This window comes from Condylostylus longicornis, unplaced genomic scaffold (assembly GCF_029603195.1).
Source record: "Condylostylus longicornis isolate FDR11 unplaced genomic scaffold, ASM2960319v2 ptg000010l, whole genome shotgun sequence".
NCBI lineage: Eukaryota > Metazoa > Arthropoda > Insecta > Diptera > Dolichopodidae > Condylostylus > Condylostylus longicornis.
Window position 1 is genome coordinate 12,569,456 of NW_026577979.1, and position 27,365 is coordinate 12,596,820.

At 23.9% G+C, this 27,365-nt stretch overlaps 1 protein-coding gene across 1 annotated transcript in view; it reads right to left on the reverse strand.

Annotated features, from left to right (window-relative positions):
• The window catches only part of LOC129618649 (neuronal acetylcholine receptor subunit alpha-7), a 234,127-nt gene extending 209,837 nt beyond the window's left edge, over positions 1–24,290 (reverse strand). Inside the window, exon 1 of the mRNA XM_055533529.1 lies at positions 24,138–24,290. Coding sequence (XP_055389504.1) covers positions 24,138–24,155 — 18 coding nt within the window. The 5' untranslated portion in view covers positions 24,156–24,290. The remainder of the gene's footprint in view (positions 1–24,137) is intronic.
• Positions 24,291–27,365: the final 3,075 nt, after the last annotated feature.

The following is a 27,365-nucleotide window of genomic DNA, read 5'->3' on the forward strand; positions in this document are numbered from 1 at the left end:
AATAGTAAAAATTTGTAAGAGAAATTTTTCTGCCAAATTTACAACACTTTATGTTTATAATCAAAAAACTATTTATTTTCAAGAGTTTGATACTACAAATACGTCCTAAATTTATAAAATTTATAATAGAATACTTAAATTCTTTTTCTTTCAATAAATCCCAGTACTGTTCTGTTCTCTTACAATAATCCTTTATATTATATAACTTATATTAATAATCTTATAAAGTCAAACTAAAATAATTTTCTAGCAAGTTTCCATATTTAAAATTTTAAAATAAAATAAAATTTTCGCTTGGATTGCTTTTGTACTCATAGTGTAAAGAAAAATTTTATATACAGCTAAAATAAAAGCTTTTATTAAATTGAGTACAAAAATATAATAGAAAAATAGCCTCTTATGCACTCAACTTTCCCATACACATATACATGTATTTATTGTACAATCAGAGATCTTCTTCAAAACAAAATTTTCCAAGAAATGCACTTTTTCGTTGCATCTTCTTTTTCATGTTTATTGTGTTTTGTTTTCAGCTACGGAAATTCATTATGGAATTATGATTAGAATAGGTGCAAAAACAAAAAGTAAAATAAAATCAAGGTGAATTAGCGCAACTTCAGTATATTAGAGCTACAAGAGCGAAAAGTATACAAACCAGAAAATATATAAATTTGAAATAATAAAATAATTAAGAAAAATGAAACTAAAATTTCATAAAGCAATTGTATTAAAGCTGTTGCATGAGCTCATTGGCTTTTATTTTATGTTTGTATAATCGGCAATAAGTTATTTTTTAAAAGATATATAAGAAAAAATTAAGAATTTGTAAAAATGATTCGATTTCATAGTAGAATATTTGATTGTCGTAATAAACATAATTTTGTCAATCGTTTAAAAGCTTAAAAATAACTCAGAGCAGCTGATCGTCGTTGGTAGTATCGAACAAAAAATTTAATATATTTAATTTACATTGTATAATATTACGTAACTTCTTGAAAAAGTAAGGATTATTATAAAATCTTAATATGAATAACGTAAGGTGTTTTCATCTAATATAATTGTATAAAATAGTGTCGATTAGCCGTCAAAAATGTCAAAATGTGCATTTTGAACGGCGGCATATATATATATTATAATTTTTACAGAGAAAAATCAGATTTTTAAGCTATAAATGGAATTAGGATGTGAACATATACTTCAAAATTCGGGCCATTTGAACAGACAATTACAAAATAAACTGTCTTTCAATGTAATTCAATTGCTTTGTATGGAATAAAGAGAAAACTTTATAGCCACGCTTCACATTTATTTTATTTCCTAATTATGAAGCTACTTTTTAAAACATACAACTGGACATCGGATTTAAGTCGTTTCTGTTTGCTGTTTCATTATTAAATTTTTTTTAAACAGTTAAATTTTAAAGTGTTGTTTTACACCTTAATCATGTTTCATTCGAAGTAATTAGAAAATATTTTCACTTATCAAATTTTGTGTGCAATTGTACTTAATTTTTGAGTGCAAATATTTTGTGTCCAATTAAATTTTGAGTGAATAGTTTCAGTTTATAGTTTCGTGCTCGTGTATCGTTATAGATTTAGCACTTACAAATGAAAGGAACATTTAAGATTTCAAAACGATTTAACTATGCCATATTTAACTTAAGAGAGCTTTAGTGGTGCAAGTTTTACATAAAAAAAATTTGACATTAATTGCTATTTCTATGTAGATTGTACAAAAGTTTCAAAATCTTTTTATTAACTTTCTTTTCAAATAATTTTCATAAAATAAACATTATTACCTATATATGGTTTTATATACAGACAAATAGTTTTATTGATATATACATTGTCCTTAAATAAATTTGTTTTATCAGAATATTACAACTTATTATTATTATATATAAACTTTTAACTAAAGAGTATAATGTTAAAAGTTTCGAATTAAAACTACAAATTTTCCTGTATCAAAACATATACAAAAATATAATAGGTCCATATGGATCCATGTATATAACATTCTAATATCACATATGAATCAAAATTGTTGAAAAATAAAAGAGTTAATAGATAAAACTTTAAAATTTTTGAAAAGTTTTCATTTCCTTTTTTTTTTTTTGAAAATCACCTGATTGAAAATTTTAGTTATATAGAAAATACACATAATATTTTCAACAACTTTTCATATTTACTTTCAAGAGAATAGAATAACTGGAGTATTGTTAAAAATATATTTTGTGAAAATAATATTTTCATTGTACTCTAGGGACAAACAATATGTTATCTATATACATACATATATGATTTTAATGAAAAAAGTCAAAAAGTTTTTGTTTTAAAACAATTTCAGGTTATAAAAATTTCAAAAGAAGAAAAAATCTAAAGAAAAGATTTAAATCTGTTATACTTAGTTATTTTTGATCTGTTCATTCTACTGTGAATAACATGAACTTTATAATACTTTTCTGTATTACAAAGGTAAATGTTTAGATGAGTATATGTAGAAAATAATAATAATATGAATGTCATTCAAAGAATTTCAAAAATTTAAGGTACAAAGGTATTCGGAGAATTATGTACGTATATTATGTAGATATAGACAATAATCTTTGGATGCTATATAACATGTTAGTTTTAAAAATTTTTTACATTTAAACTCGTACAATTTGTAGTTCAAAAGATTAACCAAACTTCTATAATCCTTAAACTACAATCTTAAGTATATTCAAATTTTATACTAATGTGCCCATTATTATGACTTAAAAGGCAACCTTCATTCTAATAATGGTTAAAAATAGTAACTATCAGCATATTATATAATATAATCGCTAATCAACACTTCGTTACACACAAAATAATTTTAATCCATTCAAAAAAAAAAAAATAATCAATTTATAGTTCAAAAACGTTTAACATTTTCAAAAAAAAAAAGACAAACAAACATCAACACACCTGTTGACATTGAACATGATCTGAATTAATTTCTAAATTAATTAAATAATCTAATAATATAAAAGATACAAAATGGTTTCAAATTTCTGTTTATTTACCATCAACATCTATATATATATATATATATATATATTATATATATATAAATATGTGGTATGTATAGATATTTTGCCTTCTATTTTTAAAAGTCATTAATTCTATAGAATTCTAAGAAAATTTATATCAGAATATTTCCAGTAGAATATCATATTCTTAAGGCCACAAACCATCCTTAACCATCCCATCAAAATAAATAATCATCTAAAAAAAAAAAATAAACTGTGTATTATTATAGAATTATTAATTAACTGTTTTAAATAATTATAAAAATTAATCAAATTATTAAAATTGACTGAATTTTTTTTTTTTATTAAAATGAGTTTTTATAGTAGATTTTACAATAAATTATAAGCTTCTTAGAAAATTAAAAAATTATTATTCATTTAATGATTTTTCGCGACGAAATTGATAATACATTTTCAAAAATATATTCGGTATATATACCATAGACATATTTGAAAAAGGACTTGTTGAATTAAAGTTTCTTTTTAAATTGAGTAGTTCGCTCGATATTAATTTAATGAATATTGCCTGAATAATATTAAAGTGCTTCTTATATAAACTCTAGCTTGAATATTTGATTATATTTTCGTTCTAAAGAGTAGAATTAAAAAAAATATTAGCTGTATTATCGGAAATTCTAACTGCGAAGGATATAGTTGTTTCCACTGAAGACTCTGGCAGGCAATGTAATTTATAGCTTAGCAACTGTTTGATTGCCTATTTGTATGCTTACAGAAAACATATTTCAAGGTTCTTTCCACCTTCAACTTAATTATAAATTATTTTAGTACAGTAACAATTATGCTGGTAAAGTTCCTTATGTTTTAATATAAGCTTAATTAAGCAAGTACGGGTTCTCCTACTAAAGTTTTTCTTTAAATGTATAAAATACAAGAACAATGTAAAGTTGATTATAACCAAAGGTTTGTAATGAAGCACTTTTCCCTTCAACAAGTTGAAATACTGCTAATATTAAAATGAAATTACTGTTATTCATACACGAATAAAATATTGCATACATTTAGGAGTTAACATGATGGTCGAATTTAAGGGTTAATTGCGTGAGTTAAGAAAAACTTTTTGGAATGATATTTACCGCTATCTTTTTTCATTTATAGAAATTTGGAAAATCTTGCAGTTTCGGGAATATTTGACACCCTTTATTTAAATAATAATTCAAATTCACTCCCTCTCAAGTTATCGTCCCTCAATATTTGTCAATTCAAATTTTACAAATTTTAAGGGGCGTAACGAGATGGAAAAAATTTTCTTCTAACGAAATGGATTATTTATTACTGCCTAAAAGGTAGTAAAATTTTAGACCCTTACAGCTTATCGTCCAAGAGAAAGACAATATCAAAAATTTGAAAAAACGGGTTTTAGATAACAGTAAATTTTACCAGACATTTACTTTTTTAGAAAACAAGCCTCCTTTTTCTTTTTGCGTTTGTAAAATTTCGAAAATTCAGATGCTTTAGTTACTATTAATAGCCAAAAAGTGGCATTTTTAGAACTTTGGGGGAGTTGAAAATTTTCTTCCACAAAAATAAGTTTCTAGTAAAGATCTATGCATATATGAAACTTCAGCTTTCTATCTTCATGGGTGTAGAAGTTTTATAAACATGTCCACGGACGGACATGTTACTTGTGACACTAATAACAACTTTTTTCAAAAATTTTTTTGGAAAAGTGCCAAAAACTACTAATTTGTTAAAATATTTCGGAACCTCTGACAGAATTATTCCGTAAAACTATTTAAATTTTCGGGAAAAATTAAATCGCCTGTATCGTCGACAATTTTGTTGTACGACATACTTCTGTTTTACGCAGACATAATCTTATTTGCAGTTATATAAAATTAAAATGAAACAATAACAATACCAACTGGATTAAAATTATTTTCTAAATAAAGATAAAGTACATAAGATCTGTATATATATGTATGTATAATATGTTATGTGTATGGATATGCACACATAGATAATCTTCACATCTAGCTTTATCATTTTTATTTTATTTCATGTATAAAGTTTGTAGAGTGGGAAAATTTTTTTTAACATCATCTCTCATTCCTTTTTATTATATAATTTTTTCTCTTCTTCATTTATTTTCTCCCCAATATTCACGAACGACAGTAAAAGGACAAAAGGTGTATGAAAAAGACAGTTATAACTCTTGATAAAAGTAGATGAAATACGTTCTTATGAACCACGAAGAAAATAAGGAAAATTTATAAAAACATAAAAAAAAATTAATCTTTAAAAAACAAGGGACGTGCCTTAAAGATTTTTAAAGAGAAAATGGAGATTTTTTTTATCTTAAACATAAAATTAAAGTGAAAAAAGTATTGAAACAGAAAAATAAGAAAAAAAAGAAAAAGAAAGTGGAAGCAGAACTTACTGTAAATAACATTTTCAAAAAATAAAGTTTTGGAGAACAAAAAACAATTTATGAATTCTAATAGTGAAATATTACCCTCCGACTTACTGGTATTCTTTTTTGTTTCGTTCATAAAACACAATATTTAAAGAATTATTCTTGTTTACTTAAAATTTAAATAACGATTGTTGTTTTATTAGAAAACGAAACGACTTTGTAACCTTGTTTCTTTCCTTGTTTATTCAAATTTATCATGAATCGGTGAAAAGCACATGAATTTTTCGAAATCACTATAAGAAAACGTTTCTGTCTCAAGAATTTTGTTTAGAAATTATGAACCTTAGAACGTACCTTATTGTTTATATTTAAAATCGCCAGACATGAAAAAATATCCTAAATCAAATTGAAAGAATTTTGTATTCCATCTGCTATTTGAGGGAAATTTTTTTCTTGTGAAAAGATATTAAACCCATTCTCATCAACGCAGTTATATATGAGTTATATTTGATCTGCTATATCACTCATTTTTATCTTCCCGATTCTAAGTATAAATCGTGTACGAGTATTTCCGGTCATATTCTTAAAAGAATTTCAAGATTGGAGAAGTTTTTTTTCTAAATTATTTGCGGCTTCTTGTAAAGATTAGATCCTTCGAAATTTTATTAGTAATATTTCTCTTTCTCTACGAAATTGATATTAAAAAATGTCGCATTTATATTAAGAAATTGATATTAAGAAATTTATTTAAAAAATGACTAATTAGAGTTACCATATAACAATCAATCAAAGTTTACAACTTTTTGAAAGTTTGTCGCATTTATATTTTGAAACAATTTAGGAAATTTGTTATCGCGACTAAAACTATTTAAAACACATAAAAAATTTGAGATGCCTTCACTAATTCAAGAATAATCTTTGATTATACAACATTTTTTGTTAGATTTTTTAGTTATTTAATATCAAGATTTTAATTTGGAAGTTCTGATTTCGTTCATAAAAATTACAATTCCGTCTAAGGACATTTTAAATATGAAATTACAAAAAAAGCAATTAGCAACCTGATTTTAGTTTCTAATAGTTTTGTGCTGCTTTTCTTGTGCATTTACATAATAATACCCAAAGCTCATTTGAGCATAATGTAAACTGAATGTAAAATTTGTTTTACAATAAAATTTTCATTTGTAACCAAAAAAAAAAAAATTAGAAAATAAAATTTTTGATGTTCTAAATTTTTGTCCAGACAAAATGTGCCAAAAAATATAATATTCTTTTATATAGGGATCCAAGTATATTATTAAAGAATCTGGTTTACTATGAAAAGAAAACAAAAGTTTTGATATGAAAAATATGAAAAATTGTGTTAAAAATACAGTAATCTTAATAATGAGTTTTTGGGATTAAGGGAGACAAAAAAAAAGAAGGAAACAGAATTTCTTTTATCTTCATTTTGTGCTTTTCCTTTTTTTATTAAAATCTTTCTTCAACTATATATAGAGAAATTTTTACAACCATATAAACACAAACAACATCACTCCATAAGAACTTTAGTTGCCTTCATAATATTTTTTTTCTATTTTTCTTTATTTAATTTTATTTTTATAAAAGATTTATTTATTTATTAAATTATTATTTATTTTAGAGCCGACTTCAGAATATCGTTCTGGAAAATATTTCTCATCAAATTAAATTAAGGGAGCATTCAAGCATTTTCTTGTTTAAATTAATCTGTGAAAACAATGTCAAACAGTAGATGAATTTATATGATGTATGTACGAGTATAATATATGTATGTATATTTCATAAATATTCATAATTTTATGAATTCTCATTTATTGTTATTTAATTTAATTTTTTTTGTTTTTTGTTTTTAAATAAAAAAAAAATATTGAATAAACATCACTTGGGAAAAATTTCATTTTACATAGGCAATAAAATTAAATTTACAATATTTTACTTTGAAAAATTTCAAAAAAGTTTTTGATGTTTTGTAAACAGAGGTAGGGATGTACTTGGAATTACTACTTGGAACAATTTCAACAACTTTCAAGAAATTTCAATGAAATCACAAATTTATTCAAATATTTCAAACAAGATCTAAATGAAAATCCGTATTTAGTTACTTTCAGAGTCTTTTCGGTCAGTTGCCTTTACCATGCATTTAACAAAAAAAAAGACACCGTGTTTGGTTGAATATTTCTTCGAAAACTGAGCGGGGGCCTAACCCATAATAAAGTTTTGACAGAAAAATTTAAAAAATTCGCAAACTATTTCTTAAACTTCAAAATATAGTTCTTAGTAATAAGATAAGTTTTGTCAATTTTTTTGGTGAAAAAATTTTTCTTTTAATGCGAGTTATGTTTTATTAAAAAAATTTCAGAATTGTAGGTCCATCATATCATTTAACCCCTTATTTCTTAAATCAACAAACATGTATATGTAAACTAATTTTTAAATGTTAAATTTTTAAGTTCATTAAATTTTTTTTTGATATTTGTAGACCTTTCGATACTAATACTATACATAATACACACATCCTAAAAATCTAGTGTCAACGACGTTTCAAAAGAAAATCTAAATTTAATTTGTTCTTTAATAATATAAATTCATAACCCCGGACGAAATATTCAGTTATTCTACGTTAAAGTAGAAAATAGATTAAAAATTATTTTTAGAAGATTTTTGGTGTAAACAGTCGCATTTGTTTTGTATACATAAAAGAATATTGTCTTTGACAAAATAATACAAAATTGCACGTTAAAAGAAAAATTGAAATGATTGTAGCACGAAGGGTGTAAGTCTATTGTTTAAAAATAAATAATAGAAGTGCTTAATAACTTTTACGTTAATCTGCCTATAAACATTTTTAAGACAATACAAATGCAATATATAAGAATAGATCATAAGAAAGTCAAAGCACTTTAAAAGGCTTTATATTATTGTTTCCTTAGAAGCATTGTCTTAGCTTGAATAATGTGTTAAGCATTAAAATAAAAGATGATATTGTAATATTCATTTATATTGTTATAAAGTTAAAGGCTGCAATTTGTTATTTAATATTGCAAAAATGAAACTTTGAAATTTTATAAAAATTTAGGTTTTTGATTTTAGGATTTGTGAGAGAACATTTTAAGAAATAATAATATTATTATTTTTTCTCTTTCTATATGGAGTATGACCTTTCCATTTAATTAATGTCTAGTATCTTATTTTATTTAAAATAATAAGTTCACGATTTTTCATTATTGTAATTGCCAACCGCGTTGCATACAATAAGGGGACTTATATGATTACACCAAATTTCACGATTTTATGGGACGATTTTATGTTTTTTTACTTAATATAAGAAAATAGTCGTCGTATTTTTCTGAAATTTTTTGAAATCGTCGTAAATTTTTGGGAAAATCAGGTGCAAGGTAACTTTTACTGTGGGCTGAATTTACACTGTTGCTCATATAGAGAGAAGTAATCAAAAGTAGAGAGAATTAATTGAAATTTTTATATTTAAAATCTGGGTACTAAAACCATGAACCAGTAAATTTTTTCGGATTATCAGGACTCGAAAACAAAACTTTCAATAGGGGTCGATTTCACATATTTGACCATAGCTCAAAAATTAATTGAGGGAATTTTTTAAAATTTAATATTTTTGTTCTAGTCTTTAACGAATTTAACTGGAACACCTTGCAGTGAATACGGTTCACGGAAAATTAACCAATGTAGAAAGAACAAAATTTACATTTTTCTAGATATATTATTAGATTCTAGATTGTTTCCTGTTGAATAATTAAATATCTATACATTTAGATTGTTCTTGCGGTTATTAATAATTAAACCACGCGACTTCTTAAAAATTTTCATAACAACTTCAACGACTATAAGTTCATGTTTAATTTTTCTGCATTTTAATTACAAAATTCCTTTGTTAGATTATTAAACTTTGCAATAATTATTCTTATATTCATCTTCCAATATTATATTACATCATTTTTTAAAAATTATTCAAACTTCATTAAAATATTGGAAAATTATTTATTAAATCATTCTATTACTTGCAATTTAAAAAAATATTTACGTTGTTTCAAATAATACACTATTCAGTTATAAAATTAGAATACACAAAATTTCGAACTTAACAATACGTACAAGAGACTTCATTTCATATAATTTTCAAAAGAATAGAAATGGATTTAGAATAAAAAGTCATATTAGCAAACAATTGATAAAATAATAGAGAAGACCAAAATATCTGGAAAAAATAATATTTTTATGTCATATCTGAGTCCATTGAACACCAACTATTTTTATTTTTATGCGTTACCCTGAAACTCAACAGCACTCTTCACCACTCTTAACAGTATTCTATTTTTATGTATACATAAATCATTAAATTTTGTGTTCTACATAAATTGTTCTAACACTAACTAGATTTTATCCTATATATGTATGTGCAACATAAAAATAATAATAGAAAATTGTAAAATACTTCTTCATAACCTAAAAAGCAAACAAACAAAGAAAATATTTCTAAATTTTTACATTTTTCTATTTCAAAACACAAAATTCAAATATTTTTGAATTAAATTCTTATATTATTTTTATATTTTTATTTTACTCTATGTATGCCAACAAAACATTGTAATATTGACAGGATCTAAGCTATTTATTTGAATTTATGAAACCCTAATCCGTAACAAAAAAAAAGAAACTGAAGAACAATAATAAAAACAAGTGGAAAAATAAAAAAAAATAAAAAGAAAGAAACAAAAATTGTAAAGGGTTTTCCTTTCTATGTCTTTTCACTCTCCTTCCCTTTTCCAAGAGTAATTTAAATAGAATTTCAATAAATCAAAAAAATATTTTTTAACAATTTATTATTATAGAAAGTAAAATCAGAAGAAGAAAAACAAATAAATTTTCAAAGGATCATTCAACTAAAATGTTTGTTATGACAAAACATTTTCAATTTTTTTTTTTTGAAGAATTTATGAGTCTAAAAAAAATATTTTAAGTGTAATTCTTCTAAGTAATTTTATTTTATTTTCAGAATTTGAGAAGAAAACAAAAAAAAATAAATATACCTTATAAAGGATATAAGATGGATGAGAAGCCTAAAAGATGAATTGGTTTACAATGTTTTAACAAGACAGAAAACGTAAGAGAAATGAAAAACTGAAAATCTTTTGCATCATCAATACAAACTACAAAAATGACCATATATATATAAGATAATATCCTTTTCAATTATAATGAGATGTTATGTATAGCATAGAGAATTTAATTTAGGCCTAAAATTTACAAAAAAAAAAAACAAATGTTCGTTATCTCATTAATTTTGAATGCTCATTATTTTTTGTAATGACAGCCCCTTAGATTTCATTATTGTAAAAAAAATCAAAACATTAATGAAAATTACAATTTATCACTTTCGAAAGTGTTTCTAGAGATTTTTTTTTTCAATTTAGAATAAAGATGTTCTAAGTATATTAATTATTTTTCAATTTTTTTTAAATATTTTAGTTTTGCTCACTTCTATATTGTAAAAACTGCATTTACTTAACTACTTCTTATGTTCCGCTATGGCTGGAAGGAAGTGGAAATTCCTCGGGTCATTTTCCATTTTGGGGACTTGGGATTATTTGGAGACTTCTTTTATTTTTCAGCTATAAAATAATTAATTATGATTTTTTTTGTTATTCTGTTCAAAAAAATAAATGTTACAAAGTTGGTAAGTTTTTAGAGAAGACATTAAAATCATATGGACGTTAAATTTGGAATTCGTAATACAAATACTATACTCCGTTTACGTAAACTTTTCACGCTGCAGCATTGAAATAAAAATAATAAAAATTTAGAGTCAGTTTGAATGCGGTTTAAAAATTAATTTCTTTACTATCTGGAACCAAGGGTTATTATTTTTTTTGTAGTTTAATGAGCAATTAATTGCATAGAATTTTTTCAATTCTGTTTCAAAAATAGAGAACAACAAATTGCGGCTGAATTTAGGTTAAAATCTGAGAGGCATTAACCAAGCATTTGTATATTTATGTAAAGAAAATTGCAAGTAAAAAAATACCAAACTAATAATTAAATTTTGTACTCTGAAAGTGAAAATTTTTTATGTGTATGGTTTAAGAACTTTTCAACTAGTCTTAGTCAACCAAATATTTATTTTAAAAGGTAAACCAAAATTTTTGAATATTAAAGTAAATTTAAGTTACTTCAAAAGTTATGATTCAGCTTTATGACCGATTTATTTGATATTAAAATTTTAATCATATTTGGTTTTGTAATTCAATCAATAAATTTTATATAATTTATTGAATTTCAATGAATTCAAATAACTTAAAAATTCTTTGACAAAATAAGGAATTCCAATTTTAATTTCAAAGAAACGCTAATATTAATAAATCGGTCTATCAAATCAAAAATATTAAAGTTAAATCAGGAACTTCACTTCAGCGAGGCAAATACTCACTAGGAATGATAAAAGAATGTTATGTATATAATAATTAGAAATATTAGATTATAGATAAGGCAACACAACACAGAATGGGTACAAAAGTTGCAGTTTTAGAAAAAGAATTAGTTTTTCGCTACTTTTTCTTTAATAAAATGGCAAAAAAAATTCAGAAGCCTAAATGTTTCATTTTAAATTATACAGAAACTTTTACTACGTCATTTTAAAATGATATAACAGAAACACATTCGAAATAAAATTGCAGTTTGGCCTATTTGAAATTCAAAAGAAAAAATTTTCAAGAAAAGCCTTTTGAAAATTCTCCATTTCTTTCTAATTATTGAAAATCCTAATTCAATTTGCCTTTATTTCTTGCACTTTTCATTTTATATAAAAACCTACCTACAAAAATTGAAATATAAAAATAAACTTTTTTTCAAAATTGAAAATACTAAGAAAAAAAAAATTTTTACTTCTAGTCAAACTTATCTAACTTAATTACAATATGAAAATTTGAAAAGTATTAAATCATTCAGCACGTGATTTTCACTGGTTTTCCAATTCCAAAAAGAGAAACACCAACGCAAATGATGAAAATTTCACAAAAGGAAGAAACAAACAAACAAACATAAAAGAGTAAGAATGACAAACTTATTATTTCAATATAACTGTATTTCTACTTTATATTCAAAGAAAAATCTTCCCTTAAGGCCATAAATATATCGTTTCGAAGGACTCATATAAATACTTTTATATTTTTTTTTTCTGGCAAAATAACAAAACCAAGTAAAATTAAGGAGAAAACCCCGAAAAAATAAAAAAAATGAGAAAAAAAAATTAACAAATAAATGACAAAAACGCAAAATACCGAACTAAAAAAAGACAAATATTTTATTTTTTTTCTTCTTTCTCTTATTTTGGAAACACAAAAACAGAAGAAAGCAATATGCAAACAAACACACTCCCATATACATTATATATTTGGTATTTGTACTTGTTATATTTATAATAATAATGTTAAGGACATTAACAATAATAAAAAACAGAAAAAAAACAAAAATACAAATTTTCATCTGCTGAGAAAAAGCCTTATTACCGCGGAACTCAATGATACGATATCCTGCTGTGTATCTGCTTTTCATCGAATTTCTGAATAAAAACAAAAGAAAATAAAATTATCATTAAATACCTATTTTAAATGTCTTTTTCATTTTAGGTGGCATATACAAGGGTATTTTGGTATATTTTCCATTTTTACAATAATTTTGTATTTTTCGAACTTTTAAAATTAACATAACACTCATGTTGGAGTGAAATTATCTTAGGCGGGAGTATACCTTGCTTTTTTTAATTAGAGTGAAAATTGGGCATTCATTCCAATCCATACCTATTTCTAGCTACGCAACGTTCTAATTTAAGAATTTGAGAAGAGTAATTTTAAACTTTTACTCAGACACTTGGAAAAAATATTTTATTAATAAAAATTCAATAATATATTCTTGATGTGACTCAGATTTTATACACGGTATGACAAAATTAAATAGACGAGCACTTTCCTCGAACTATAACATTTGGTGTGCCCTCTTTTTCAAATTTTAATAATATTTCAGCTCATTGAAGCTAGGAGCAAAAGATATAATGTACCATAAATTATTCATTTTCAAATTTATCATAAATCTGGAAAACAGTCGGAAGACACAATTTTTTTAAATAATCAAATTTCTCTACAAAATTCAGCCAAAAATAGATTTAAGCTAGAATAAACCATCATGTAAGAAGCACATCTCAATTAAGAAAATGAAACAGCTGAGTGTATATAAAACGTTCAACTTAATGTAAAAAAATTTTTCATAATGAAATTTTGAATGGACACATTTGGCCATTACGAAATTTTGATTCGCCTTGGCTAAAATTTAAAAAAAAACCAAAATATATTTTACGTCAATTCCCGGAATCTTATAAAATAACTTACCCAGACGACAAAATTTTTCAATATTATAAAGTTGGATAGATAGTTTTAAAAATGTTTGTTTTTTTTTTTAACTTTATCAAAGACGAGAATATTAATTTAGACTTTAAAAACAACCAAATAAAACCAACTTTTTAGTAATAAAAAAAAATAAAAACAAAAGTTTTTAGTTAAGAAAAACCTTGCTACAAAAAATTTTTTTGCCTTAAAGAAATTTCCAAAAAATTTGTATTTTAAAATCATTAAACGTGACGGATTTGATGTTTGTGTTCTTACGTAAAAGATTTTTTTAATTTTTTTTTGTTGTTTTGCTTTTTAGTTTTTTCCCAAACAAAAATTTTTTGAAAAATTGCCATTCCACTCTCGTATATTTCATATTTTCGTCACACTATATACAATTTTTTTTTATTATTATTATTCTTCTGGTGAAATTTATACTTATAAACGCACACATATACATAGGCATAAAATACACCCCAAGTGTATATAGAATATGTATTTAAAAAAATGAGTCAATTGTGTATAAGTTTTATACCTTTAGCTTCTTCCTTCCTATGAGAAAAATTATCATTCAGAATGGGAGTCCTTAAAATTTTTATTTAAATATAAGAAAGAAAGAAAGAAAACAAACAACAACAGAAGAAAGAAAGCAAAAAAAAAATTAATAAAAAGATAAAAAAACAAAAATCAAATAGCTTTCTTGAATGAATGAATGGTTATATATTTATAAGTATTATTCGCTTAAAAGCACAAAAGACTTACAAAAAAAAAACAAAAACAAAAATTTAATGAAAAATTAAAAACAAAAGTCCTAAAGGAATATGAAAAACGCGAAATTTAATTTGACTTCCCGCTAAATAAAATATAAAGAGCTTCTCTAATTAGAATGATGTTATCGTAAATTAAGAAGATCACTGAAAATACCAGCGATAAGCTGTACACATCAAAGAAAAACACAAAAAAAAAACAAGAAAAAAAAACGAGAAAGAACCATTTAATATTAAAAAAAAAAATAAACGAGAATAAAAAGAAATTAAATTCGCCTAAAAATATGCAAAAAAAAAAGAAAATAAACAAATTGATGTTTTAGGAAACTAATTTTAGAAACTGACAAATGAACAATTATAATTTGTATCTAACCATTTCAATCTAATTATTTAGAAAGGCAAAAACAATAAAAAAAAACAGCAAAAACAAAGAACACAATTAAATAAGAGAAAAAGGACATTTTAATAAGGATTCTTATTTCTTTTATTCTTTACAATATTAAAAGTAAATTTTAACAAACTTTAAGCTATAAACATTTTGATATTATCATGGCATTAACAGTTAATTAATGTCGAACAGTTAAGTTCGTAAATGGCTTCACATCAATAAAGGATCTTTTGTACTCGTATAGTGATAATGTTTAGGCATCGATTTGTGAATATAGATTTCGCTACAAGCTATGACCACTCATCATAATGGTGGATATGCCAATTCTGCCAATTTAAAATTAAAATTGGTAAATTGATTCAAGTTCTTCAGAACGTACGTAAGTAGTTAGTTTTTTCAGTTTTTTATTACCAATAAGTCTCATTTTTACGGTTTTATCAACTGGAAATCATCTGTTTTTTTTTTAAATTTTTTCAAAAAATTTGGACAGATCCTTAATTTAACAAAAAATTGCCAAAATTTCTTTAAAAAATTAAAAAATTCAAAAATCATCGTTCACAAGTTCATAGTATGAAATCACTTCCAGTACAATTAGGAAGTGAATTTAGAGTTCGATCCGGCAATTAATGTTATACATAAATGATTAAAGATTTTATTAATTAATGAAAATTCGGTTGTTCTCATATTGAGACTAAAACATTTTTCACTATGAATCACTTCGTGCGTTTTGACTATTTTTCTATATTAATCTTCTACAACATTTTATTTATGGTTTTCTCACAACCCGAAAAAAATACACAAAATTAAATTCGCTTTAACGTTTCCATTTTCTCTATTTTAATGTTTTCTCACTATATTATTATAATTTCATGTACATGTCTATGTATATGTAAATGTGAATGTAAAAAGAAATTAGTTCAATTTATTCTCTCATTTTCTTTTGTATTAAGGAAAACCTCTTAGTCATTAGATATCAATTAGTTCGCGAAAATCGTAAAGCAAAAACAAAAAATAATTAAAAGAAATTAACTAAGACGCTTGTTTTAAACGAATATTAAAGTTTTTCAGCTTACAAAGATTTCACATTGAAATTTGTGCTTTGTTTTTTTTTGGTTTTTGAGGCTTAAAATTATTCTACACCCATATTTTAAAATAATTTGAAATTTTTAAAGCTTAACATTAAATTGTGTTTTATAAGATTTAGTATGAATAATTTCAACTATCTTTTAATTTTATGCTGTAAATCAAAGACCAGATTAAAATAATTATTCATTAATGGTATTAAATTATCAAGGATTCTTTAAAATGATGAGAAATTTCGATGGGTATTTAAGGTTTAGTTAAAAGTAATTCAAAACAGAAAATATCGTAATTTAAACTCGAAATAAATTGAGTTAATAATTAAAAATTTTGTTACTATAATTGCAACCAATGTTTTGAATTTCAAATTGGAAATTTAAGGAATTTATCAACTTTTCAGTAGTAAGATTCTATTGTGAATAATTTTAAAATATCATTTACAATAATCGTATTTTAAATCGAACTAACAAATTTTTCACTTATATTATAAGGAAAATTGTAGAAAATTATTCGGAAAACAACCCACTGATTTCAAATGTATGTTTTTTTTAATTGCAAAAAATTTTCAATCGAAAAAGTAATATTTACGAGCCAATTATAAATAATTTCTGGAATCATGAACTAAATAATTTATATTTTGGATACAAGAAAAAGTAGAGTCAGTTTGATGGGGTCAAACTAATCTCACTCAGTATTGGCTTCTTATCTTCGTAGAAAATTAGTAGAGGAATTCGAAAAATGGGCTAACAATTTGTTGTGCTCAACCAGCCCCGGATTTATCATACATGCAAAGTATGCATTTGCAATGGGCGATAAAAATAGGGGCGCCATTGAAAACTTAAAAAACCCCTAAATTTAAAAAAAAAAAATTTTCACCCAAAAAAAAGGATTCCAAGTTTTTTTTTATACATCAATTTATAGCGAAATTAACTTAATAAAATCTACCTACATGCAAACATAATATTTTGTTCCTACACATATTTTCTATTTGCACCATATAACAAAAAATGTTCATAGAATTAAAATTACTCATACATTTCTTTACTCTACACTACTCTTTCATTCTTATTTTTTATGTACTGTATATGCCTATAAACACAGAATATTATTTCACACAGCTGTATACATTCAAACGTTCATATATATAAGTGAAATCGTCTCATATAATATACATACATATATAGAAGCAATGTACGCAACAAATAAAAATATTCAAAAATACACATGTACACATAATTTATATTGTCTAATATGAATAAGATCAACACTCATGCGTACACATATAATTATCTCATAAAGCAAAGTTTTTATTTTGCTGAGATTGCTCCCTATCAACACTCGCTCGTACACATATAATTATATCACAAAGCAATGTTTTTATTATGCTTAGTGGCTACACTCTTTCGTACACATTATATTTAAATTGTTTCATACATGCAAAATTTTATTTTTGCTTAGTTGGCGCCCACTCACCAAACAAACAAACACATTATTATAATGTATTACTTTTCTGTATACTATTGCATTAGTAAACAACAAGAACAAAACAAAAAAAACACAAATTAAGAATGAGAATAGAAAGAAATTAGAAAAAGAGAATGAGAGCATTATTCTTAAATGATGGAAAGAATAGCTTGATATTGAGATTGTGTATACCAATATTTTGTTTTTGTTTAACAACAAAAAATTTTGAATGAATTTTAAAATTACATGATCGTTATGAATTTCTACTACTATGTTCTGCTTTCGTTTTTGAAAAAACTGTTATCAATCACAGAATTAAATTTTAATTGATAAAATCTACTACTTATATTGAATTGAAAAAATGTTGTTTAATAATCAAGTGAATGTTAAGAATTTTTATGCTGAATTGATGTAGTGTAAGTCATCCAAAAAATAAGAGTAAAATGAAATGGCGCATAATTTGCTTCATACATTTATCTCCAAAATTAAAACAGTTAAGCAAAACGACATTCTGAAATTTCAAAACCACGAGCCTATAAATACCAGTAAATGCATTTATTTTAATAAAATCTAAAAAATATAATGAACAGTATAAAAGCTTATAGCTATGTACATGAAAAGCTTAGTTTTTAAGTCACAAATTTTAGAACGAAACTTTGATTTTCCTTAAATTTTTGAATGCAAGTCGAAACTTTTTTTATTCTCAGGCGATTTGTGAAATAAAAAGCCAAATTTTACGAATAAAAATAAAAATAATTATAAAAATAAAAATAAAATTACGAATAAAAATAATTTTTTACTTTTTTTCATATTCAAATAAGCTGTGAAAAAGTTCATTTGATATAATTTTCATAGAACCTTTTACAATAAGTTTCACTTACGTCAAAAAGTAAATTTTTTGGTTGTTAAAATCAAAAAATCAAGTTTAAGTGATTGATATAAATCTGATCATAACTTCATAAAAAAACGTACAGTTAAATAAATTACCTTGTTTTTGAATTTATAAAACAAAAAATTGAAAGTTTAGTTCCAGACTTTAATTCTATAATTCAGCACAATAAGGTTACAAGAAACTGCTTTATGATGCACAATGTGCAATGCCTATTAAATTTTGCTCACAGTAATAAAATAGGTGAAAAGGTTGAAGGGGGGGGGGGGGGGCGCACTTTTTAGGAATCGCTTAGGGCGACGAATACATCAGAACCGCGCCTGTGCTCAACTATAAAAGAGTCTCTCATAACGCAGCAGTTTTTAAATCAATTCAGAATTTTTGCTAGTGCAGTTAATTAATTAAATTTCATTTTCACAATAAATTCACCCAAAATGTTTAAAGTCAATTTAATTTAACACCAATATTATTCAAATTCATTCATTCTTAATAAAAATTTTAATTCAATATTTAAGAAATGCGATCTGTTTAATTAATACAAAAAAATGTTCTATAAATCATTTACAGACATAATGTCTATAATATACACAAAAACAATATGGAAATTTTCCACTTGGCTAATTGATAACATATACTAATTATGTGTAAGTTAAAATATTCATTAATTATTTTTCAATATGAGACCCTAATTTATAAAAGACAATAATTTAATTTATTACATTTAGCATTTTGTCTAGCATTTAAATATTTTTCAACACAATTATGTACTTCAGTTACTGCTCACATGAATAAAGCATTTTCAATAAGGATTTTTCTTATTCCCTCCCTCCTCAAAAGGGAAAATAAAGAGAAAATAAAGAAAACAAACCAAAAAGCATAATACCACCAAGAGAATAAATAAAAGATTATTGGGTTTGATGATGTGGTGTGCCAAAATTCTTTATATCTTATATTTTTGATTAAAAATTAGGAAATTAAAAGATTACTTCTTCAAATTTATTGCTACGACTAAGAATTTTTTTTTCCCGCCTACTAAATTATAATATTAAAATGAATTCAAAAGCATTTTGAAGCGGAAATTAGCTTTCTTCCTATTTTTTCTTCTTATTTTTTCTTTTCTTTTCCTTCCTTGATATTATTTTCATTTTCATTTTTTATTTTGATAATATGGAAATGGTTTGAGTCCTGATTCATCTAAAATAAGAAAACTTTATACTAGTATTTTATATTGAAACGAAAATTATTGTAAAAATATAACATAATTTATAGCTTTATATTCTATCAATTCGTTTGATATCGTAAGCCTATAATTAATGGAAGGAAATGGATTCTATTTTTAGGAGAGGAAAAAAAAAATAAAGAATATTTAAGGCAATTCAGGAAACAAAATATAATTTTAATTTTTTTTCTTCTCTTTCTCTCTCTATCTCTTCAGTTTAAGTTTTAATGCTCAAAATTCTCCAGAAATTAAGTTACTTCTGCTTGATTTTCAGTCAAATGATGTTTACAAAAATACAAGCGGAGTGAAACAATCACTGTTATGGTTTTTACAATAATAATACTCGTATAACTCTTGTGTCTGACATTAGATAACATTTTGTATATTATAATTTAAAAGAGGGAGAGTATAAATGAAGTAACGTCTAAAATATAATGTATAAGAAGTTGTGACAAGGAATAGAATAATGTTGTAGGTGTATATGAAAATAAATTCTCAGAATTTAATTTCACGTAAGTAAATATTAAATACAGAAAGGTGAAAATTATGAATGAATTACAAGAATTACAAAAATTTCATATTAAAGTGTTTAATTCGCATAATTGAAAATGAAATTCGCGTTTTAATACTCGTATTTATTATGTTTCTCTATTTCAGTCTCTATTTATACTTTAATGCATGAATATAGACTGGAATCGAATTCAATTAATAATAATGTTTTACGGTAATAAATTTTAGGTAGAGGAATAAGAATTAAAAGATTAATATTCACAAAGTATTAAAAGTCTGAGTATTCTAAATTTAATTTAGATTCTCTTAAGGTGTTAAATTTTGAAGCTAAATAAAAAATATATTGAATTTTTAATTTGAAGGATTTATTTATAGTAAGAAAAATTTCAACTTTCTAAAAAAAAGGATCTATACCAAGAAATTTTATTAATACATTAATGCTTCTTTAGTTTCTTTCTTAATGAATTATATTTTATTTTTAACATTTTTCAGAGAAACCATTTGAAAATAAAATATTCTAAATATTTAATTCCTTATTTGTACATATACAATATTCGGTATTGCTGCGTTAATGTACTCCTCTTACTTTTGGTAAGAGCGATAATATTACGAATAGAGAGATTGTTATAAAATCAAATTTAGTAGGGTTTGTAATACGACAGATCTATTTTAATTTTTTTAATATCTCTTATGTCTACTAGAACTTATGAACAAGTTGTATAGCTACATAATAATTATATTATAAGACATTAATTCTTAAAAATTTAAGAATTGATAACTCGAGAATATTAAGCAGATATTTATAAAAATTAATGAACTTTTAAAATAAAAGAATTCACGAAATTGCTGCGAACAAGTATAATGATTTTAAAAATTTTCTAAAATACAATTTAAGATTACATTCAGTTTAAAGTGCTCCTTCAAAAACCCCATTTCTGTATGTAAATATTTGAGAGACGAGATTTTGAGAATTTTAATTTAATATAAAACAATATTTAATCGTGCGTAGCAATCGCTATAGAATATATTATAACTTCGGCAACCTCCCATAAAAATCAATTTATTAACATCGCTTGTCGTCCCTAAAAATACTCAAAAAATTAAAGTTTATAAAATTTAAATTTAATAAAATTATTTATTTTAATAATTACCGGAAGTTTTAATAAAAAACAAATTTATTTATTAAGTTTAAAAAAATCAAAACGCCTGTATTTATGCAATAAATTTTTAAATATACCCTAAACGATTAAAAATCTGTTTACTTACGCACTGAAGGGAAGAATCATTTTTAAAGATTTATTTTTTATTTCTTTATGTTACTTTCTTTTACGTAATAAAACAAGTAAATAAAGAATAGATTTATCCTTCCATTTTATGCCCCAAAATTCTTAAATTTATTATTTTCATGAAAAGCTATGTTAATGTTACAACTTAACAAATATTAATCTTGTCAAAAACATGGTGTAATTATAATTATTTTACATTATTATAAGGAACAAATATAGAAAAAATCTTAATATGTACATATATATACATATACATTTATATCATATGTATATATGGAAACGTACAAGTATTATGTATGTATATGTATTGGTATCGATGTTGTTTATGTGGACAACAATATAAATGGGTTTTCTTAATCATTCATCTGTAAAATCTTTTAATGTTCTAAAAGAAAAAAAAAAAAGAGTTTTTCTTTTTCACTTTGCTTTTCCATTTTCTTTTGTTTTTCTTCTTTTCTTTTGTTTTTACTTAAGTTGATTCTTTATTGCTTGACGTGCTTCAGGCCAGAACCTTCATTTAACAACAATACAAAAAAAAATATCAAAAACTGTAAAAAATAATAAAACAAAAAAAATAACCAAAAAGGGCAAAATGAGGAAAAACGATTTTCACAGTTACACACACACACACAGCATCCCTCACATAATAATATTTTATTTATATAGGCTTAAAATAATATTAATATTTACTTATACACAAACTTATATGCATATTACAATATGTTTAAGAGTATATAATATTTTTTGGCATTATTGTATATACTATAATATTACTTGCATGTGTATGTAAATGTCATTTTATATAATAATACGACATATAACATGTTCATTGACCGGAAATTTTGTAAGGAACAAGCTAAGAAAATAACACCTTAATAAATTGTTTTTCACTTTGCGTATTAATTTCTAATAATATATATATATATATATATTTTTTATATTACACACTCATGTATGCACCTCTATACCATAAATGAAGGTACAAATTTTTTCAAGCATTATAAATTTTAGCGTCTATTTGTTATGGGGTATGACATAATAAGAAGGTTCTTGTTAAAGTATGTGATTTGTGGATTAAGAAATATTGTTTGTGTTGAAATTGGAACAATAATAAATTTTAATATTTGAATTGGCGTTGAAATATTATGTAAAAGCTTAATTCTGCGGAGGAATTAATTGAAGTATGAGGCTATTTTTGTTCTAATTAAATTATATAAATAAATTATTATTTACTAATGGTCTTATTATATAGTGATATTTCCAAAACGATATTTATCGTTTTGAAATACCTTTCATCTTCAGGAATATTGGTTGCACGCTCCGAAGCAAATGTTGTTATTACAATTACGAGCAATTTTAACTATTTCAATAAACTATTCTACTTTTATAATTTGTGCTAAGTAAAAATATTTTCTTTGAGGTATAATTTGTTGTATAACAATAATTTTGACTATTCCAATAAATTTATTCCGCTTTATAAATTTACGAATCAAATCAGATTTCCACTTTTAACTCTTTACTATTTTATTTTAATTTAATTAAAATTGCTGAATTTTCCTTTGAATTCTATAGAGTGTTCCATAAATTTTCCAGAACAACTTCAATTTTAACACTTTACTACAATAATAATAAAGCAAAAGCATACAAAATTATACTACAGTAAACGCAAAATATTATATTAATTAATTCTATATTATATTTGTACACATGAATGTATGTGAATGTTCTTGAAATAATATAATATAAAAAAATAAGATTTATTTTATACAAGGTAATAAAGAAAATGAATTGAATTTAGAAATGATTATACCATATTCATTAATTCTCATCTATCATAATAAAAAACGAATAAGTCATTGTTTCTTTAATGGAACCAATTCATTATGGCTTTATAATATAATATTATGACATTAAGAGATTAAAATATCATATGAACTAGGGTCAAATAATTGAAATATTGTACATTATGGTACAAGTTCTAATATGAATCAAATAAATATAATATAATTTGAAGACCGATTATAAACGATTAAAGTTTATTCAATTATAATTTAATATTGAACAGGGATCACAGTTTACAAATTTTATTCGCAGAATCTAATCGAGTACTCTTAAAATAGAATTTATAATCAATATAGTCAATTTAAAATTAAAAAGAAACTTAAAAATTTCATGGTAAATTTAAAACGTTTTTTTAATATTACTTTATTTATTTCAAAACATAGGTCCTCATTTATATTTAATTAACGCAAAAAGATCTTACACATTTAATTAAGAGAGCAAATTGAGAAACGAAATGTAGGTTTATTTTTACAAAATTCTGGATCTTTTTTTTTGACCCTGCTCGTAATTCTATTGGCTCAGCATTGAGCACTATAAATTTCTTCCACGAAATTACTTTTCGGATAACGAAATGAAAAAGTTTATAAAATTTGCAGAATATTTCGTCTAATAAAACTAACAAACTTGTCAAATTTTAGCCACTAGTTTTTGCGCAGGAATAAAATTATTTAAAAAATTATTTTATAAAAACTAAAAACGTTCCACATAACAAAATACTTCACATTGCATTTCTCTTCTTAGATTTCAATTACATATTTTTTTATTTTATTCAAAAATTAATGCAAAAGATTTATTTATTAAAATATTTTTTAAGATTAGTTTTTTTAATCTACTTACCACATCTATAATTTGCATTAACGTTAAACCGAAACTTAATTGTAAAGGATCTGATTCGTTAACTACTGGACGTTCCAGTGATTGATATCCTTCTAGTAAATGATTTAGTAAACGTTTTTCGTGTGGCCCAGCTAAGCATACTGAAAATTAAAAAGAAAAATTGATTTATTAAGAAAATTTATAATTTCCTTTTTTTTGGTAGAAAATTATAGTTTATGTAAATTGAATTAATTTTGTTTTATTTCATACCATAGAATATTTGAATGGTTGTGCGTCTCTTAGTTTTGAAATAATTTTTGCATGAGAATATTTCGTTTTCTAATAAGAAAATGAATTATGAAAATTTCTATTTTGTAGAGGCTCTTTGAGTCTTATACGAGCTAGTGGGCAAGTGTTCAAAGAATTGCGTTTAATAATTTTAATTTAAAGCTAAGAAGTAACGTTTTTACAATAATTCAAAAAATGAAATTATGTAAGAGACTCTTCTTTACTAAAAAACTTTAATATTAATTTTTGTTTATTGTTATATGTAAACTGTTATATAGTACAGATATTTCCAGATTATTCTTAAGGAATAAATTTGAAAAATATGCAGGAAATACCTACTTGAATTCAACAACAGAAAATTTAATGCCCCCAAAACTATATAATATGTATGTACGTATGTAATATTTTCTCTTATTTACCTATACCATTTTATTTTCTAGGAAATTAAACCTAATTTCATGCACGAATTAACATATGATAGTTAAACTTAAATAGGGTTCTCACTATACACAGTAATAGTTTAATAAACAATGTACATATTATACAAAAAGTATAAAATGGAAAAAAATTTCTTTCATATAAATTAAGTATAACAAATAAACCGAATTCTTTGTATGATTACTATTGAATAATGAGCTTATGTTTAAAAATTTTAAAAAAGTAATTGACTTTTTCATAGTCATATAAGAGTTTTTAAGTTGCTTTGAAATTTCAATTATATAAAAGTAATCGAATAATAATCAAAATTAATATTATAGTTTAAGTGTTTAAGTGCACTTGATCTATTTACATGATTAAATACAGAGTCACTAAATTGTTGATGTTAAATTTAATATTCAGTAATAGGAACTATATTAGTTAAAAGATATTTTTACTAGTAATAAGTTGTATAAGGACGCGAGTGAGCAGAATAATGAAATAAAAATTTTTATAAAGCTTGTTAAAACCATGTAAGTATGACACTTTATTTCAATACTTTAAAAGAAAATGAATTTCTTATTAGTTTTCTCTGTTTCTTTTCTTGTCCGTTCGTGGACATGTTAACAAAATTTCTATACCCTTGAAGATAGAAAGATGATATTTCTCTGTATATAGTAGATTTCCATACAAGAAAATTTAAAAAACCATTAAAATATCATTTTTTAACTATTTGTTGCACCGCAACTAAATGCATTGCTCAAAGTTTACAAACGCAGAAAAGAAGTGGCTGCCTTCTTCTACCGCGACATACCACATACTTGATGTTCAAAAAAGCCAAACGACCGTTAAAATTTACTGTTATCTAAAATCCTTTTTTTTCCAAATTTCTGATATCGTTTTTATTCTAGGCCTCAGGTAAAAAGAATCCGAAATTTTAACACCTTTTAGAAATTTATACATAAATAGTTTATTTTGTTAGAGGAAAAGTTTTTTCCACCTGCACGTCCTCTCAAATTAACACATTTCCACCTCTCTTCAAAGTTTGTATTATTTGAATTATTTGAAATACTGCACACATAGCCCATCTTAGATGTGTGCAATTTTTGATATAGCCTAGTATATGAATGAAAGTAAATTTAATAATGCAGTACACAGATTATTTTTAAACGCAGTTAAATTTGTCTTCAATACAATTTAAAATTCTTCTGGCCAAATTCAATAACTCGAAATCTCACACTTGTTTAATTTTTTGAAGTCAACAGAACTAATCATACGTAAAAAAAAAACATTCTTATATAAATTTAAATTTTATAGTATGCGCGATTCCAGGAAACATTTTGATCAAATAATTTAGACATAGTCAAAATTAAAATACAAAATTTTTAAAATTTAATTAAAGATTAAGTTCAGACTCCAAATTCTTATTGTTGCTTGCAACATTTTTTAATCTCAGGTGTCAGTGGTTAATAAAATTTTGATTTCTTTTGAAGATCATCACCATATGCACTTGATTCCAATTCAAGAATCTTTTACTTGCAATATTAGAATTAAACTAAATCCAATTATTTATAAATTCTGTTCAGAATTCTTTTACTTTACTAGCAGAATTTAAATACTTTGAAGATAAATCTCGAATAATTTCTTAAAAATTTTAAACACTGTACTTAAGGAAACAAGCTGTAAAGTAAATTAATTATTACAGAAGAGGGTCACTATGATAAAGACTTAACTCTAACTTTTAGAAAAAAAAAAAATAATTAATAATTTTTTAATAAACAAGATTTTCATTAAAGAAAATTAAAATTTTGTTAGAAAAAAAAAGTTTTAATATTACTTTAAACAAAATAAAAAAAAATTTCTTCTTTTACAGAACGTGGCGTGGCGGTAAAGTTTTAATTTTTTACTTTCATGGTCAAACTATTTTTTTTTCTCTTTGGATTGTGTAAAGCATTAAAAACATTAGTTTTAATTAAGTCTAAAAAGTTTTTAATTTTTCACTTCCATCGTTTTTTATAGTAAAATTTTCTTCCATTTTTTTTCTTGTATTTAATTACAATCAAAAAAATTTAATTTATGAAACTATTTTGCAAACGAAAAAAAAAAATTAAGTCACTTGTTTTAAAGTCAGTTAAACGGAAAAAAATTAATTAAATAATGCCAATCTACAGAATTATAGCGAAGAAAAAGAATCACAGCAGCTCGTTTCAGTGCAGAATTTTTTTCTTTCAAAAACAAATTTTTGTACTGCATTGATGAAAAGCATATCGACACAAACTATGCTCAAAATTGTACAAAAAAATTTTTATAGTAAATAAAAAAAATTTAATTTTAAATGGGAAAATAAAATAATAATTTCACCTTGTGATGATTTTTAATTTTTTGTTTACTGAAAAAATATTGTTACTTGTATTCCGTTTTGACGACCGTATTCCAAAATTTAAACAAAATTTCATTATGTTGGTAAACAACAGTCAATCACTAAATTCATTCAACTTTTAAAAATTACACAGGATACTGCAATGAAGAAATATTTTTTTTTGT